Raw genomic sequence first — 15,664 nt, forward strand, 5'->3', positions numbered from 1 at the left:
AAGGAAGATGTACAGATGGCCAACAAGCACATGAAAAAATGCTCAACATCCCTGATTATTAGAGAAATGCAAATCAAAACTTCCATGACATACCATCTCACACCAGTCAGAATGGCCATCATTAATCAGTCCACAAATAACAAATGCTGGAGGGGTGTGGAGAAAAGAGAACCCTCCTGCACTGTTGGTGGGAATGTAAGCTGGTACAGCCACTATGGAGAACAGTATGGAGGTACCTTAGAAAACTATACATAGAACTACCATATGACACAGCAATGCCACTCTTGGGCATATATCCAGACAAACCTTTCCTTAAAAAAGACACATGCACCCACATGTTCATTGCAGCACTATTCACAATAGCCAAGACATAGATACAACCCAAATGTCCATCGACAGATGATTGGAAGATGTGGTATATATATACACGGAAAAAAAGTTATTTTAAAAACCAACATACTTTGGAGTTCCCATCATGGCACAGCAGAAATGAATCTGACTGGGAACCATGAGATCGGGGGTTCGATCCCTGGCTTCACTCAGTGGGTTAAGGATCCAGCGTTGCTGTGAAATGTAGTTTAGATCAAAGATGTGGCTCAGATCTGGTGCTGCTGTGGCTGTGGCATAGGTCGGCAGCTACAGCTCCTATGAGACCCCTAGCCTGGGAACCTTCATATGCTGCAGGTGGGGCAAAAAAAAAAAAAAAAAAAAAAAATTCAACAGACTTTAACTTAATACCTAAAAAATTTAAAATAAACCCAGGAGTTCCCATTGTGGCTCAGAGGGTTATCAATATGACTAGTATCCATGAGGATGCAGGTTTGATCCCTGGCCTCAGTGAGTTAAGGATCTAGCATTGCTGTGAGCTGTGGTGTAGATCACAGACACGGCTAGGATCCAGCATTGCTGTGGCTGTGGTATATGTCGTCAGCGGCAGCTCTGATTTGACCCCTAGCCTGAGAACTTCCATTTGCCACAGATATGGCCCTGAAAAGCAAAAAAAAAAAAAAAAAAAAAAAAAAGGCAAATACTATATGATATCATTTATATCTCAAATCTAATATATGGCACAAATGAACCTTTCCATAGAAAAGAAAATTATGGACTTGGAGAACAGACTTGTGGTTGCCAACAGGGAGGAGGAGGGAGTGGTGTGGACTGGGAATTTGGGGTTAATAGATGCAAACTATTACCTTTGGAATGGATAAGCAATGAGAGCCTGCTGATCCCACTGAGAACCGTATCTAGTCACTTAGGATGGAACATGATAATGTGAGAAAAAAGAATGTATATATGTATGTGTGACTTAGGTCACCTTGCTATGCAGTAGAAAATTGATAGAACACTGTAAACCAGCTATAATGGAAAAAATAAAAATCATTAAAATAATAGAAAAAATGTAAAGAAAAAATTAAATGCAATTAAGTAAAATAATATTTCAGAGTGCATTTCTCATTTGTACAATTTAAAGTTTAATTAATTTCTTACCACACAGGTTTGAAATATGTTATATTATAAAGTTATGTTCAGATACTACATAACTTTGAATTTTTATTTCTATCTTTAAAAGAAAATCTTAGAGTTCCCACTGCAGCACAGAGGATTCACGATCCAGTTTTTTTCTCTGCAGCAGCTCGGGTTGTTGCTGAGGAGTGGTTTAAAGACATAGGTCACAGCTGCAACTCAGATTAGAGCCCTGACCCAGGAACTTCCATATGCTGCAGGTGTGACCAAAATATATATATATTCTATATATATATATATGCACTATTTCCTGCTACTAAGAAACTTATATATAATCCGAAAGCACAAAAATATTCTCGTAAAATTGTACAATTCAAAATTTAAATATTAAATATTGACCCATCGGTAGTATTTGATACTTATTATTTAATAATTAATCCTCTAATCCTCCATGCCTCTTATCTTTGGAATGTTTTCATAGTGGCTTAGAATATTTTCATTTTTTTTTTTTTTGCCATTTGCAAACCGTTCTGTAAAGAGTTTCTGCTGTAGGAGCATGTCCATCTTTTTAGTAAGAAAAAAAAGTGCTTAACTGTCTGTCAAGATTGTTTGTATTTGGTGTTAAAAATGTCTATATATTTTTTGCTTTAAAAAAAATTCTGCCTTAAGTTGCTTTTCCCCAGCAATCTATGTCTAACCTCTTAGAACTCCTTTCTTATTACTATCACCTTCCTTTCAATGGTCTCTGCTTTATATTTGTGTGCATATATATATACACACACACACACACACATACACACACATATATGTACATATATATGCATATATATACACACATATACACATACACATATATGTACGTATTTATGCATATATATATATACACACACACATACTGCTCTTTTCCTTTCAGTATTTTTTTCTCTTAAAATTCAAATAACAAATCAACATAATAAAATAAATTAACAAAAGTCCTTAGCAGTAGTTTTTCTCTTGTGGGTCTAAATGTGAGTAAATTCAGACAGTGGGTGGCCAGTAGGTTTAATTCCATAAACAAGAGTCATTGGCTTGGAAAATTCATAACACTTCCTACAAGAGCATTTTCCTCTCCAGTCTCTGATGAAATACCCTCTGCTATTAGGGTGGAAAACTTTCCTCTCACACATGCCATTTCTATGTCAGAAGATATTTTGAAGGCATAGGAGCATGGGATCAATTGACACTTGCCTCTACCTCTACAAATAAATGTTGCCAGAAATTAGGTTTTGTTCACATGGATGGGAATAACCTTTTAGTAATTTGGTTTTATATTCCCAGATCAAATGGCTATTAGTGTATTATTAATTCATTATCATAGAAAATGGCTATGTCCTTTCTCCTTTATTCTATTGTATGAATTAATATTCAGTAAAATTGACTTTTCACTGTTGTACGGTTCTATGAATTTTAACACGTGTATGGATTCTTATAACTACCACAGGAACCAGGATACAGGACTGTTCCATCATCACTGAGAAACTCCCTCTTCTTGCACCTTTGACTCATGCCTCCACCCACACCAACCTCTAACAACCACAATTTTTGTTCTCTATCACCACAGAGAAATGCTTTTTGAGAAACTCATTGACTCCTATTTGAGGCTGGCTTCGTTTTTCGTCGAATGCCTTTAAAATTCATCAAGGTGTTACATTTATCAATAACAGATTTCTAAAAAATTACTGAGTAGTATTCCATGATGTGGTTGTACCACAGTTAGTGACACCGTTCATATTAAACTATATTTGGGTTGTTTCCAGTTTTGAGTGATTATGAATGGAGCTGCTAAAATATTCATCATAGGTTTTTCTGGGATCCTAAGTTTTCATTTTTCAGGGTAAATACCTAGGATTGGAATTTCTGAGTTATGTGGTAAGTGTATGTTGAGCTCTGTAAGAAACTCCTGTGCTCTTTTCTCCACCAGCAGAGTCTGAGCGTTTCAGTGGCTTTGCCTCCTCACCAGCCATTTGAGGTATAGAGTGACATTTCATAGTGCTTTTAATTTTCATTTCCCTAATGGCCAGGGATGTTGAACAGTTTTCCACGGGCTATTTGTTATCAGCATATCCTCTTCTTAGACACGTCTGTTCAACTTTGTTTTCCTGTTTATTATGTTGCTCATGTTCTTGCTGTTGAGTTTTGAGGGCTCTTGATGTATTGGGGATGCAAGTTCTTTGTCAAATATAGGATTTGAAAGTGTTTTCTTCCAGTCAGTGTTGTCATTTCATTCATGTAACAGTGTCTTTCACAAAACAAAGCAAAAGTTGTCAATTTTGATGCAGTTTCTCAATTTTTTTCTATTTTAGATCATGCTTTTGGTGTCATATTTAAGAACAATTTGACCAATCCCAGTTCATGAAGATTTTCTCCCTTGTCTCTTTTCAAAGTTTTATATTTTTATGTTTTACGTTTAGGTTTATGAACGATTTTAACTTTTGTTTCATTTGCAAAATTAAGTAAAGTTTCATTTTTCCCCCAAATGGATATCTAATTGATCTGATACCACTTGTTGAAAGGACTACTCTTTTTCCATTGCATTGACTGTAATTTTGTCAAAAAAAAAAATTGGCCATATTTGCCTCTGTATTCCGTTTCATTTTTTAATACATCTGTCCTTTTGTTGATATCATGTACTTTTTGATTACTATAGATTTAGATTAAGTCTTAAAATTAGTGCATGCAATTTCTCCATTTTTATTCTTCTTTCTGAAATTACCTGGGCTGTTCTCTTTACCTTGCTTTTCTTTATAGCTTTTTGAATCAGCTTGTCAATATGGACAAAAATCTTGCTGAGATTTTAATTGGTATTGCCTTAAATATGTAGATCAATTTGGGGAGAACTGGCATCTTTATTGAATCTTCCAATACGTGAACCCAGGTAGTTTCACCATTTATTTAGGCTTTAACAAAATTTCTTTCCTCAACATTTGTAGTTTTCAGCATATAGATCTTGTGCATTTTGTTAGATATATACCTAAGCACTTTGTTTTAGATTTACTGTAGATGATCTTTTTATAAATTTCAGTTTCTAATTGTTAATTGCTATATATTTGTAGGTCGACCTTGTGTCTTGTGAAACCTGGTAGTTTCAATATCACTTCTGTTTTCAAAACCTTTGTAGTGTTATTCATAACTGTCCTTCAGATTTATCACCCAGTCGGCAGTCTGGGACCTGGGGGGTGATGTAGCCCATAGATTATTTCTCAGAGTGTCTGATACACTGTTTAGGTCCATGCCCACATAGCTTGGGGTTAGCCCAGAAGTTCCTGAACAACCTTAAGTCCTTCCTCAGCTCCTTCCTCTCCACACTCTCCCTGGCACATTTCTGTTTCCTGAGGCTTCTCTTTTTGATTCTGCATCCAGAAAGCTGGGGGTTTATTTTCCATTCTCTGCCATGCAAGTGCATTCTTTTCTGGAGCCAAGAAGTGGAATAGAGAGAGGTGGAAGGGGCATTCACCATACCCTTGGGATCATAGCTTTAATCAGGATCTTTCCCTTCCTCATAATTTTAGGCTCCTTCAGTTCCTTCTTGCTATCACCTTTGTGGCTGCCACCACTGAATTACTGGGAGGTTGAGACCCAAGAGAGCAGGAAAAAGAAAAGTGATTTCATCATTCTTCTGAGTGTTAGGAGACCTATTTTCTGTTCTTTGAGCCAGAACTAGAGGGCTTCTCCTGGAGCTTTCTCTGTCTGCCCCATGATCTTCTCTGGGCTTGGGGTTTTGCTGAGTTCTAGATCATGAGATCCCAGGGGAGAAAATGGCAAACTAATGCTGGTTCAGTGGTATTTAAAATTATGATTTTTCTCCCCAGTATACTTGGCACTATTTACCTTGAATCCTCAAATAGCTGCCCAGTGCATTCTGTCCAGGTTTTATAGCTTCATCCCAGTGGGTACGAGAAGGGAGAGGATTCTTACTCTCTCTTACTTGCAACATCTTATCTACCAATAGGCAGATGATGGTATCCTATTAATTTGAATGTAATTTCAGGTTGCCTGTGAATCCTGGTAAGGACATTTCCAAGATGCCAATCTTGTTTTCTCACCTTGCTGACAGACTATTTCTTACCTTCAAAAAGATAATTCATACTTTGCATTTAGTATTGAATCACGTTTCCAAATATAACTCACTATGTATATTTTTAATAGAATCATGATGAGGGAAAGATTTCTTTAGCTTATTAATATTGGAAGAATTACTCATATTTGGATAGTACTGTTCTCAGCAGTAAAGAGGAATCTACAAGCCAATTGGTCTGAATAACTGATAGTCAGCATATTTATGATGTGTTCTTGAAGCTTTATCACCCAGATTGTATAACAGTGGTGCTCATTACCAAACACAAAAGCATTTTCTTTTAATTAATTTTTTTTTTTTTTGCTATTTCTTTGGGCCGCTTCCGCGGCATGTGGAGGTTCCCAGGCTAGGGGTCTAATCGAGCTGTAGCCACCGGCCTACGCCAGAGCCACAGCAACGCAGGATCCGAGCCGTGTCTGCAACCTACACCACAGCTCATGGCAACTCCGGATCGTTAACCCACTGAGCAAGGGCAGGGACCGAACCCGCAACCTCATGGTTCCTAGTCGGATTCTTTAACCACTGCGCCACGACAGGAACTCCACAAAAGCATTTTTTAAAGTTGATTTATAATGTTGTGATAGTTTCTAGTGTCCAGCAAAGTGATCCAGCTATACATGTACACTCATATATTCTTGTTTTCAGATTCGTTTCCATTATAGTTTATTACACACAAGAGCCTTTTTATATTTAAACTTAAGATCTTTTATTCTTGGACCCGTAAACCTTATGAGACGGATAGAACTATTTGCTACCTTCATATTTTATAGGTGGTAAATTTTTATAGAGGCTAAGTTGCCTGTCTATGATTACATAATTTTCAGTATAAAGAACCAACACCATAACCAAGGATGGTGTCACTCAAAGTTCTCTACTTTCTACTAAACTGTACTCCATAATTTAATGGCATGTGATAACATGAATCTGTTTGAAACAAAAATACTGAGCAGTCCATAAATAACCTTTAACAAGTCCTGATATAAGGTCTTGAAAACCCGGTTATACTTCAGAATCTCTGGGTAGTCATTGGGCCATGTCTAAAGGATTTTTACAGAGAAAAGAAAGCAAAATAGTGACAACAGGGCTCTAAGAAAACCTGATGTGGGTGGGATGGAAGAGAAAGATACTGGAAGATGAGAACTAGGTTCTTCAAGTGTAATGAAAGAGAATTAATAAAATCCCTTGGGATGTCGCCATTGGGAAGAGGACATGTGAAAGAGATATAGAGGAAGGATCAGTAGAGTTTAGTGACTTATTGGATGGTGGGGACTGGGCACAGGTAGAAATGGAGTATTCTGTGGTTTTGGTCTTTGGAGAATGATATATATTGATGTGAGCTGGGGTTTAAGGAGAGGATGAAGCTGATAGAATGTACAGTTGTGCCAGGACAAAAAGAATTGGGACTCCTAGAACAGGGAATCAGGTCAGAGTAGGGAATATAGAATTGTGGTAGATCCTTGTAGATGTGATAATCAAATCCCAAGATAATGGATGGAATTTCTGGAGACAAGGTTATAATGACCAAAGAGGAGCAAGCCAAGGACTATACCTACTATACCTGAGAGTGTGTAAGCTATAATATTAAGAACTACTGAAAAGTTTTATTTGAGAATGAGTTTGAAAGTATTATATGGCTTCTGACATTTGTGAATTCCAGGCAGAATAGAGATGTGTTTAGTCATGTGTACTTAAATAGAACTCTCACTTGGGTGAGGCTAAAGGAAATCTAGCACTGCCAGATAAATATATTCACCAGGAAGATGTCAGAGAGTGCTCATTCACTCACTAACTCCATTTGTTTTCTTAGGCCTTTGTTTATTTTTCTGTCCAGGTGAGATTTTCATTTCCCAGTTACATGGCTTGATGAGTTAATGCAAGGCATGTCTTACAGATGAGATTCCTGTGCTTCGTACCACAACTACTTTATATTCACAAAGGCTGACAGTGCTAATGATGGTTTTTCCCTGGATGTTTACAGAGTCATTTGTATCTCTGTGACATTTCCAAAAGAGAAGAGTTATTTACATGTTGCTGTTTAACATTTCCATAGGATTTTTGTTTCCTTTAGCCCTTACTAAGTAGGGTTCAGTAGGTGGTGAAAAAGTTTAGAGGAAAAGTATCATTACATTGCCTTTTGTTAGAAGACTGTTTCACACCCCCTCTTTCAGAAATGTGTGTATGTTTCAGCCTGTGAGATTGCATATTTCATCAGGAAGCATTAGGGGAGTTATTTTAAAGGAAGATTTTAAAGAACCTTAATCACTAATGTATTATGCATGACAAAAATCTAAGTGATAAGGAAGTGTAGATTTGCCTTACTGAAATTTTTCCCCTTCTCTATCTTCCATCTTGCTGGTATGCTTAAATATTTAAATGTATCTGCTCAGGGAAATAGGAACTTGATGTTGTGATTGAAATAATGTAGCTGCCATGAACTATTCATCTTTTACTCATCTAACAGCTCTTTGCATTAAGTGGCGGTAAGGACCTGGCAAGAGACTATTTGAAATGACATAGTTTTTTGTTTTGTTTTTTTCTGTATGGCTTCAGATAGTTATTTATTACTGTAGCCTGTCCTTATTGCCATATAACTTGCTAGGAAAGTTTATGAAGATTGCTTTTGTTTCTTAGTTCAAATTTAGATCCTTGTGAAAATACCAAGATGCATTGCCATAATGGTAGTAAAATATCTATGTATGTATACATTGGATACTGTAAGAAAAACTAGCCCTTGGATTTGAAGTGTTAAGTTACTTCCTGGGTTTGGCATGAATTGGTTTGTTTCATTTGTTTGGGGGAAAAGTTGAAGGGAAGGTGGGGGATGAGGAGGAGGTTGGATATGCCTAAGATTTTCCCCAATTGTATCAGCCCATGATAACCTATGATGCCTATTATGGAATCATATGATGGAATTCCAGCCTAGACAGAGCCTAAGGCTTGAGTGTTGACATGATAGCTGCCAGAGACCAACTCTTTGGTTTGCAGTAAAGGAAACTGGAATCCAGAGAATTGAAGCTATGTGGTGTTGGTCATAGAGCTAGTGAGCAGTTGAGTTGGAAGGAGGACTTTAATTTCTTGATTCCTAGCCCAGAAGTCTCTTTAATATATCTCCCACACAGATAGGATGAATTTCCATTAGATAAAAGTCGGTAGAATTTTAGTGATAAATGATGGTTAAGCAATTATCAGTTGCCTCCTGAACCTTAATGGGTGATTCACCTTTGAAAGCATCATTAATCATTTAAGAGGGATTTTTTTTTCCTAAATATCTAGGAAATCACCTTTGAAACAGCCTTTGGAAACATGAAATTGTTATTTCATTTGTGACTCTCCTGATTGAAGAGAAGTGCTGAGTATCCAGGCTTTGTGTGGAGTAAATTGTCACAGAATAAATAGGGGATGCCTTCTACATATCATGTTGCTATTCACTGACAGAATAAACCAGGCTTTGGGGTGTCTGGAGTCACTTCTTCAGTTTATAACCTAAATTTCCCATTCTGTCTCCCACAAACCTCTGATGAAGAAGCATGCTTAGGGTACTTAGAGCGTTTTAATGGAAAAGAAAAAAAAAGGTTTTAGAATCCCTCTAGTATGCTTTAATTAATGCGACACAGACACAGGGGGCAAATGCTTTTGGAAAAATGGTGCCAATGCAGGGTTGCCACAAACCTTCAATTCGTAAAAAACATAATAGTTGTGAAGCTCAACAAAGCAAAAATACAATACAACAAGACATGTCTGCATTTAAAAAGTAGCCATATATTTTTTGTTTTGGTTTGGTTTTGGTTTTTGTCTTTTTTTTTTTAGGACCACACCCACGGTATATGGAGGTCCAGGCTAGGGGTCGAAACGGAACTGTAGCGGCCAGCCTACACCACAGCCACAGCAACTCGGGATCCAAGCCACATCTGTGACCTACACCACAGCTCACGGCAATGCCGGATCCTTAACCCACCGAGCGAGGCCAGAGATCAAACCCATGTCCTCATGGATGCTAGTCGTGTTCGTTAACCGCTGAGCCACGACAGGAACTCCTCAATATTTTTTTTTAAGGGAATAAATAAAGCTATTGTTCAGAAGCTTACTCCCATACTCCCAGAGTGCATTGCTTCATCATCTAACTTTGGCACTTTGTAAAGTTCACTTGCATTGTAATTAGTTATAAATTTGTGTTCTTTGCACTACTAGGAACGTAAGCTTTATACCGTCATCTGCCATCACTAACTCCATCTACCATTGTTAACTCTTTGTGTCTCTAATGAGCACTTAATTGCTCTTGAAATGCATGCGCCATGAAATCCTATCATCTTTTCCTATAGTCTTAGAGGCCAGTGTTAGTGGAATTTCTGAAGAGAATTGAATTAAATATAATGTATTAATGACAATAGCAGTTCTGTTGATGCTGCTACCTCTACTGCTTGGATGAAGGGGTGGGGGAGTAGGAAGAAGCATTTATCTTGTCAGTCATTATGCTGAGAACTTTACATAAGTCATGTCGCAATTTAACCCTTACAACAAAATTATCATCTCCTTTTTACCAAAGAAGTTTCATGTGATTACATACCTTGTCCAAGGTCATGAAGCTAGCAGATAACCGAGACACCTGAGTTTATACTTTTAACCGTGATTGTCTGTACTGGTTTTTTACCCAGCCCTGGAAGAGGCTGGGAGAGTCTGTCCTCTCTTTCAAATCCCTATGATGTTATTTGGTTTAGTTCAATGAAAAAAATTGGAAAGTTATACACAGCCTTTATAGATCTAGAAATTAATCTCAGTTTGCTCAAGCAAACGTTCTAAACAATGCCCAGGAGAAGAAAAGGGTGCCTTTAATTATTATTGATGGTCAATTTGGGGAAAAAAGAAGTCCTAAAATTTCTAGAAAAAACTATGAGTAGTGCCAGTGAGGGCTTTTATTAAAAACTATTTAACTATCAGGTACTGAAGCATTGTATGGACATATCTCAAGTGATTTATGATGACTTGTTATGTCATTTTCAAGTGGGAAAATAATATATAGTTAATTATTAAAATCATCCCACGTTTGGAGGATAATACAGTTTTTTACAAAATCGTGGTTTGTACCATCATCTGTATATACATCTTCTTTGCAAGTTTCCTATATTAATTTAAAATAATTGAGTCAATATTCTGATATCCACTGATTTAAAAATCACCAAGAAGCATTTTATTTTATGTTTTAGTAGGAATCTGAATACACTATTTAAGTAAATCACTTTTATTTCTCTATGTGCATAATCTTTATTTTATTACATTTTGACGTTAGCTATGTATATGTCATGAGAATTTTTCTATTTTGGTTTTCTTAAAAGTATAAGTCAAAAGATGTGTTTAAATTTGCACTGTATACATTTTGAGAAAAACTTCCAATGATCTATTAACAGTTAGTTTCCTTTTCACTTAATATTAAGATCCCAGGCTAAGGGGTGAATCCAAGCTACAGCTGCTGGCCTGCACCACAGCCACAGCAACTCAGGATCTGAGCCAGGTCTGTGACTTACACCATAGCTCACGGCAGTGCCAGATCCTTTAACCCTCTGAGCGGGGCCAGGGATCAAACCTGAGTCCTCATGGATACTAGTTGGGTTCTTTTCCACTGAGCCACAACAGGAACTCCCTAATTTATGATTCTAACTCCTTCATTATTCTAATTAGCATTTTAGTAAACTATGTATACTGATTTTCCTATTCCTCTTTTCTGACACCTCTAATAATAAAATAGTGACATTTTGAAGAAATCGGTTGAAAGAAAAATGCCTTTGTATTCAGATTAAAGTTACAAACAAATTTAAGTAATGACTAAATAAAATGAAATGTCATATAATATTAGTCAATTAGGCTTAGAAGTTATGGCGACACCCTACACCAATGGGTGACTTACTACCTATCTTCAAAATAAGTTTTAAGGGAAGAATAACATTATGTATTACAGTGTTCCCATGACATAATGCCACCATTTATTCTGTACATTTTCTTGCTCAGAAAAGAAAATTGGAGAATCTTAAAGGATGTTGGTTGTTAATTTTATTTTTGGTTTTCATTATTATTGTCAACCACAAAATTTGTGTATTTAGGACAGTAATGATGATGAAAGTCTTTAACAAAATTATCATGATTATTAAGTAGAGAAGATTTGTTTAATGACCAACAGACTTTCAAAAAAAGATACAGACCTAGGTTTCTGGTTTTGCCAATTTGCTTCCATGGATACATCTTCCTATCTTTTTCAGTTTAAGTTTCTTTATCAGAAAAAGTATTGGGTCATCCCAAAGTATCTTAATGGTTAATTTCTGCCCTGTATGTACTATAACTGTCTTATGTTTGCTGAGAAAACATCTTTACTTTGTCTCTGAGACAGAAGAATGATGCTAGGGAAAAGGCGCAAAATCAGATTTTATAGCCAATGGCCAGATCATTGAGGAATATGGGGATATTTGTACTCTTTTCTGTTTTATTAAGCTGTAATTTCTGTAATAGATGGGCAAAATATCTCACACAGTTGGTAGAGAGAAGCCATGGTTTATTCTGTTACAGACATGAAGTTGTCAGATAGGAACTGCAGTCATGACACTAGTGGTCACTCCTGGGAGCCTTGAGAAGGTTTTACGTTCGTGGGTAGTTTTTAACAGTCCGTGCACTTACTGCACAAATTCATGATTAATTTTCTTTTGCGATGAAAAACAACACCAACACTCTTAACATGTTTCAGTGTGTTCCGAGCAGGTTTTTTTGTTTGTTTGTTTTTATTATAACCATGCAGGTAAAAAGCAATGTTGGTGGTTTTCAGAAACAAAATGTTTGGACATACTTTCAGGAAAAAGAAGATTCTTATCCTTCCCTTTCGTTTATTTAATTTTATTCTTTTTGGTTACAGAACCTCAGATGGTGGCAAAGTTGTTGGCACTATAGAAGTCTCTGTCGTGAAGATGGGGGAGATTGAGGATGGGGAAGCTGACCACATCACGACAGATGTGCAGGGACAAAAGGTAGGCTCGCTCTCAGCTCACTGCAAAAATTGAATTAGAGATGATCAGCTTTGCCAGGTGTCTGAATCACCAACACCTCTGTGGGGTTTGAAATCTCATTGTTCAAAAGCTAAATGAGAAATGAGTTTTGGATTTGGAGAACCTTAAGTGGGTCTCATCTCTGAACCAGACGGCCAATTTGCATGGAACTATGCAAAGCTGTGCACCATTCAAAACACCTTTCTCTTTGCAGCTGGCTCCCATGTTGACACAGCCTCTTTTCAGGTAGAATAAAGGTATTGATGGCTGTTGCTTTCTGCCGAAATTAACCCTCTGTGAGATGGGAAGGTTCTGAGAGGCCCGCTGCCCAAAGTAACCACTTCTCCGTTCTCAGAATTCCCTTTGAAAAGAGAGGCAGTTTGAATTTGGATTTCATTTTTATATGAAGGGGGACAGATTCAATAGCTTTGTGCCTTATGAAACTGCAGAGAAAGAAGCAGGAAGTGGTATAAGGAAGAGGAAGCCCAGGATCAAAGCCTTAATACATAGCATCAATATCTGGGATTTTTACTCTTTTTTTCTACTTTCTTTCTTTAAGGGAAACTTGATATAAGTCTAAAGTTCTGTCTTAGGAATGCAATTGCCTATTTTATTGAGGCACAGGGGGTAGACTTACAAACTGTTAATTTTTTTTTTTTCAGGGAAATGAATTTGTTTTTATGCCAGAATTCCTACCTTTTCCTAAATAAACATTTTTTTTTTAATGACAAGGTAATGTATATATGTGACCTATTTTCTGGCTTAGTGTTCCTTATCTGGGAGCACATTTGATTTTGGGTATCAAGGAAATATCTGCCTGGGAGACAGGTTAACAAATCATTAACTGTCCCCCCCGCCCAAAAATAAAATCTAAGTTTCTTTAAAAAAAAAAAAAAAAGGTTGTTCTTGCCCAGACTGCTGCCCCAAACCTTGTTCTTCCCAGTTCTCTACTCTCCCTCAGAATATATCCCAGGTCACAAATAGATTCCAGTGAGACCTGAGGTTTAAATCAGGTTACTTGCAGATGTCAGGGCCACTGTGAAGTTACACAGCAGATGGACACTTAAGATTGTCTATTTAAGATTCCTGTCTTGTGGCTAGGAACTGTCATTCAACCCTTGTTAACTTTGGAGTTCTATGTAAGATTCCTATTAGTCATCACTGCATTCATCCATGTCAGGATTAAGGAGGGAGGCTTCTTACCTATCCATGTAGCCTAAGAAGGTGGGGAGGGTGAAGGGGATGGGGACAGGATGAATTAAGGGCAAAAGTAGGGAGATGATTGTGCCTGGACCCATGGCAATGTGCCAAGAGACCAGGAGCTGAAGCACTTCCCATTTTAAAGTAGGCTTGCCTTGCCTGTTGGGAATCTGTTACCAGCCATCTCTATTTTCTCAAAGCAGGCTCACCTCTGGACTCCTTTACAAGGTTGCTATTACGGGGTAGCACACATTAAATCATGGTCTGTTCATAAAAGGAGAACTTGATACCCAGGAATATGCCCCACCAAAGTCCTACATAATGTTTCTGACTTAGTAATGTGAACTTAAAAAAAGGTTTCACCGAACTAATCTAGAAATAGGAGGTGGTGGTGTCAGCACGTACCATGTAGGAGTTGTAAGAGGACTAAAATGGTAAACACACCAAGTGTTGTTGGTTTTAGCTCTGTCCTGTCAGGATTCTTAGTAAACCTTGACCTTCTGTGAGGTTTTCTGTAAAGTTACTATAAACTCTGTTGGCAATCCCTAGGAATAGTCATGATCCAGTGATGAACATGTAGTAAGGTCCATTTTGCATGGTATTTAGAATTGTGTGGAAATGACTTTATCTCGATGTTTTTTGGACTATGGTCAGAATCATCCAGGGTGTTTGTTAGAAATTCAAATATGGGGACCCCTTTGCAGATCCGGTAAATCAAAATCTCTATGAAGTATATTAATACAGTCTGTTACTAATAGTGATTTAAATCCTGAGGTAGGTCAGTGGCTGAAATATATGAAAAGACAAAGTAACTGAAATTGAGGTTATCCCTAAAATAACATCCTTCTCACTGGTTTGCATGAAGGGGGTCGAAAGAAGTGGAACTGCTCTTAGGACCATAGTCATGTGTTTTGTAACCTATGTTATCTCTCATGTATGCTGAGCAGATAAAAGATTAAAACCTGTGTTACCAGCTTGGACCGTCATAGTAAAATACCGTCGACTGAGTGACTTAACAGAAATTTGTTTTCTCACAATTCTGAAAGGCAAAGTCCCAGATCACGGTGCCAGGTGATTCAGTTCCTGGCAAATGCTGTCTTTCCGGCTTCCAGATTTCTTACTTTATCCTCACAAGGACTCTCCTTGGCAGATGAAGAGAGAGAGAGAGAGAGGAGAGCAAGCAAGAGCAAGAGAGAGAAGAAAGAGAACTCTGGTGTCTCCTCTTCTTATTGTAAGGCACCAGCCCCAGCACTAGGACTAGTCTTAGGACTTTATGCAACCTTAGTTACCTCTGTAAAGGTCTCATCTCCAAATACAGTCACTGGGGCATTGAAACGTCAGCATATGAATTTTGAGGAACACGATTCAGTTTATAACAACACCCCTGATATAAAACATTACAGTTTAATCTTGCATCTTACATAGCCTCCAGATCATAGAATAAAATATAAATGAAAATCTGATGTCTTTTCTCTCAGGTACATTTACTTACTTGTTTCCTAGAATCATATAATTATATATTTTTAATCAAGGGAACACCGTATGGAGAGTCATTCACCGCATCACACTGTTTAAGCTCCTATTTGATATATACATACGTAGAAATAGAAGACAAAGTGTTAAAAATCACATAGCAGTAGAAAGAAAAGTTCGCAAAAGGAGCGCTAACATTGTCCTTTTTCAAAGGTAATATGTTAGGTGAAATACTGCATTAAGTATGCAAACTTTTTCTTTTTAATTTTGGAATCATCTTTGACTCCTTTCTTCCTGTCATACTCACAGTCAATATGTCAGCAAATCCTGTCGATTTTGACTTCTCAATAAACCCAGAATCCGATGACTTGCGACCCCTTCACTGTAACCA

General features: G+C 37.3%; 1 protein-coding gene across 12 annotated transcripts in view; it reads left to right on the top strand.

The window, feature by feature from the left end:
* INPP4B (inositol polyphosphate-4-phosphatase type II B) overlaps positions 1-15,664 on the top strand; it is a 696,813-nt gene that overhangs the window by 481,771 nt on the left and 199,378 nt on the right. For all 12 annotated transcript variants that reach the window (XR_014812874.1, XM_003129178.7, XM_084972777.1 and 9 more), the window contains one exon: positions 12,471-12,582. Coding sequence is in view for 11 of the 12 variants with exons in the window: in XM_003129178.7 (XP_003129226.4) it covers positions 12,471-12,582 (112 nt within the window). In the remaining variant the exon portion in view is untranslated. The remainder of the gene's footprint in view (positions 1-12,470; positions 12,583-15,664) is intronic.

Source organism: Sus scrofa, chromosome 8 (genome assembly GCF_054392235.1).
Source record: "Sus scrofa isolate SSC_HxYL_T2T_F1_AM1 chromosome 8, Sscrofa_HxYL_maternal_Yorkshire_Landrace_v2.0, whole genome shotgun sequence".
NCBI lineage: Eukaryota > Metazoa > Chordata > Mammalia > Artiodactyla > Suidae > Sus > Sus scrofa.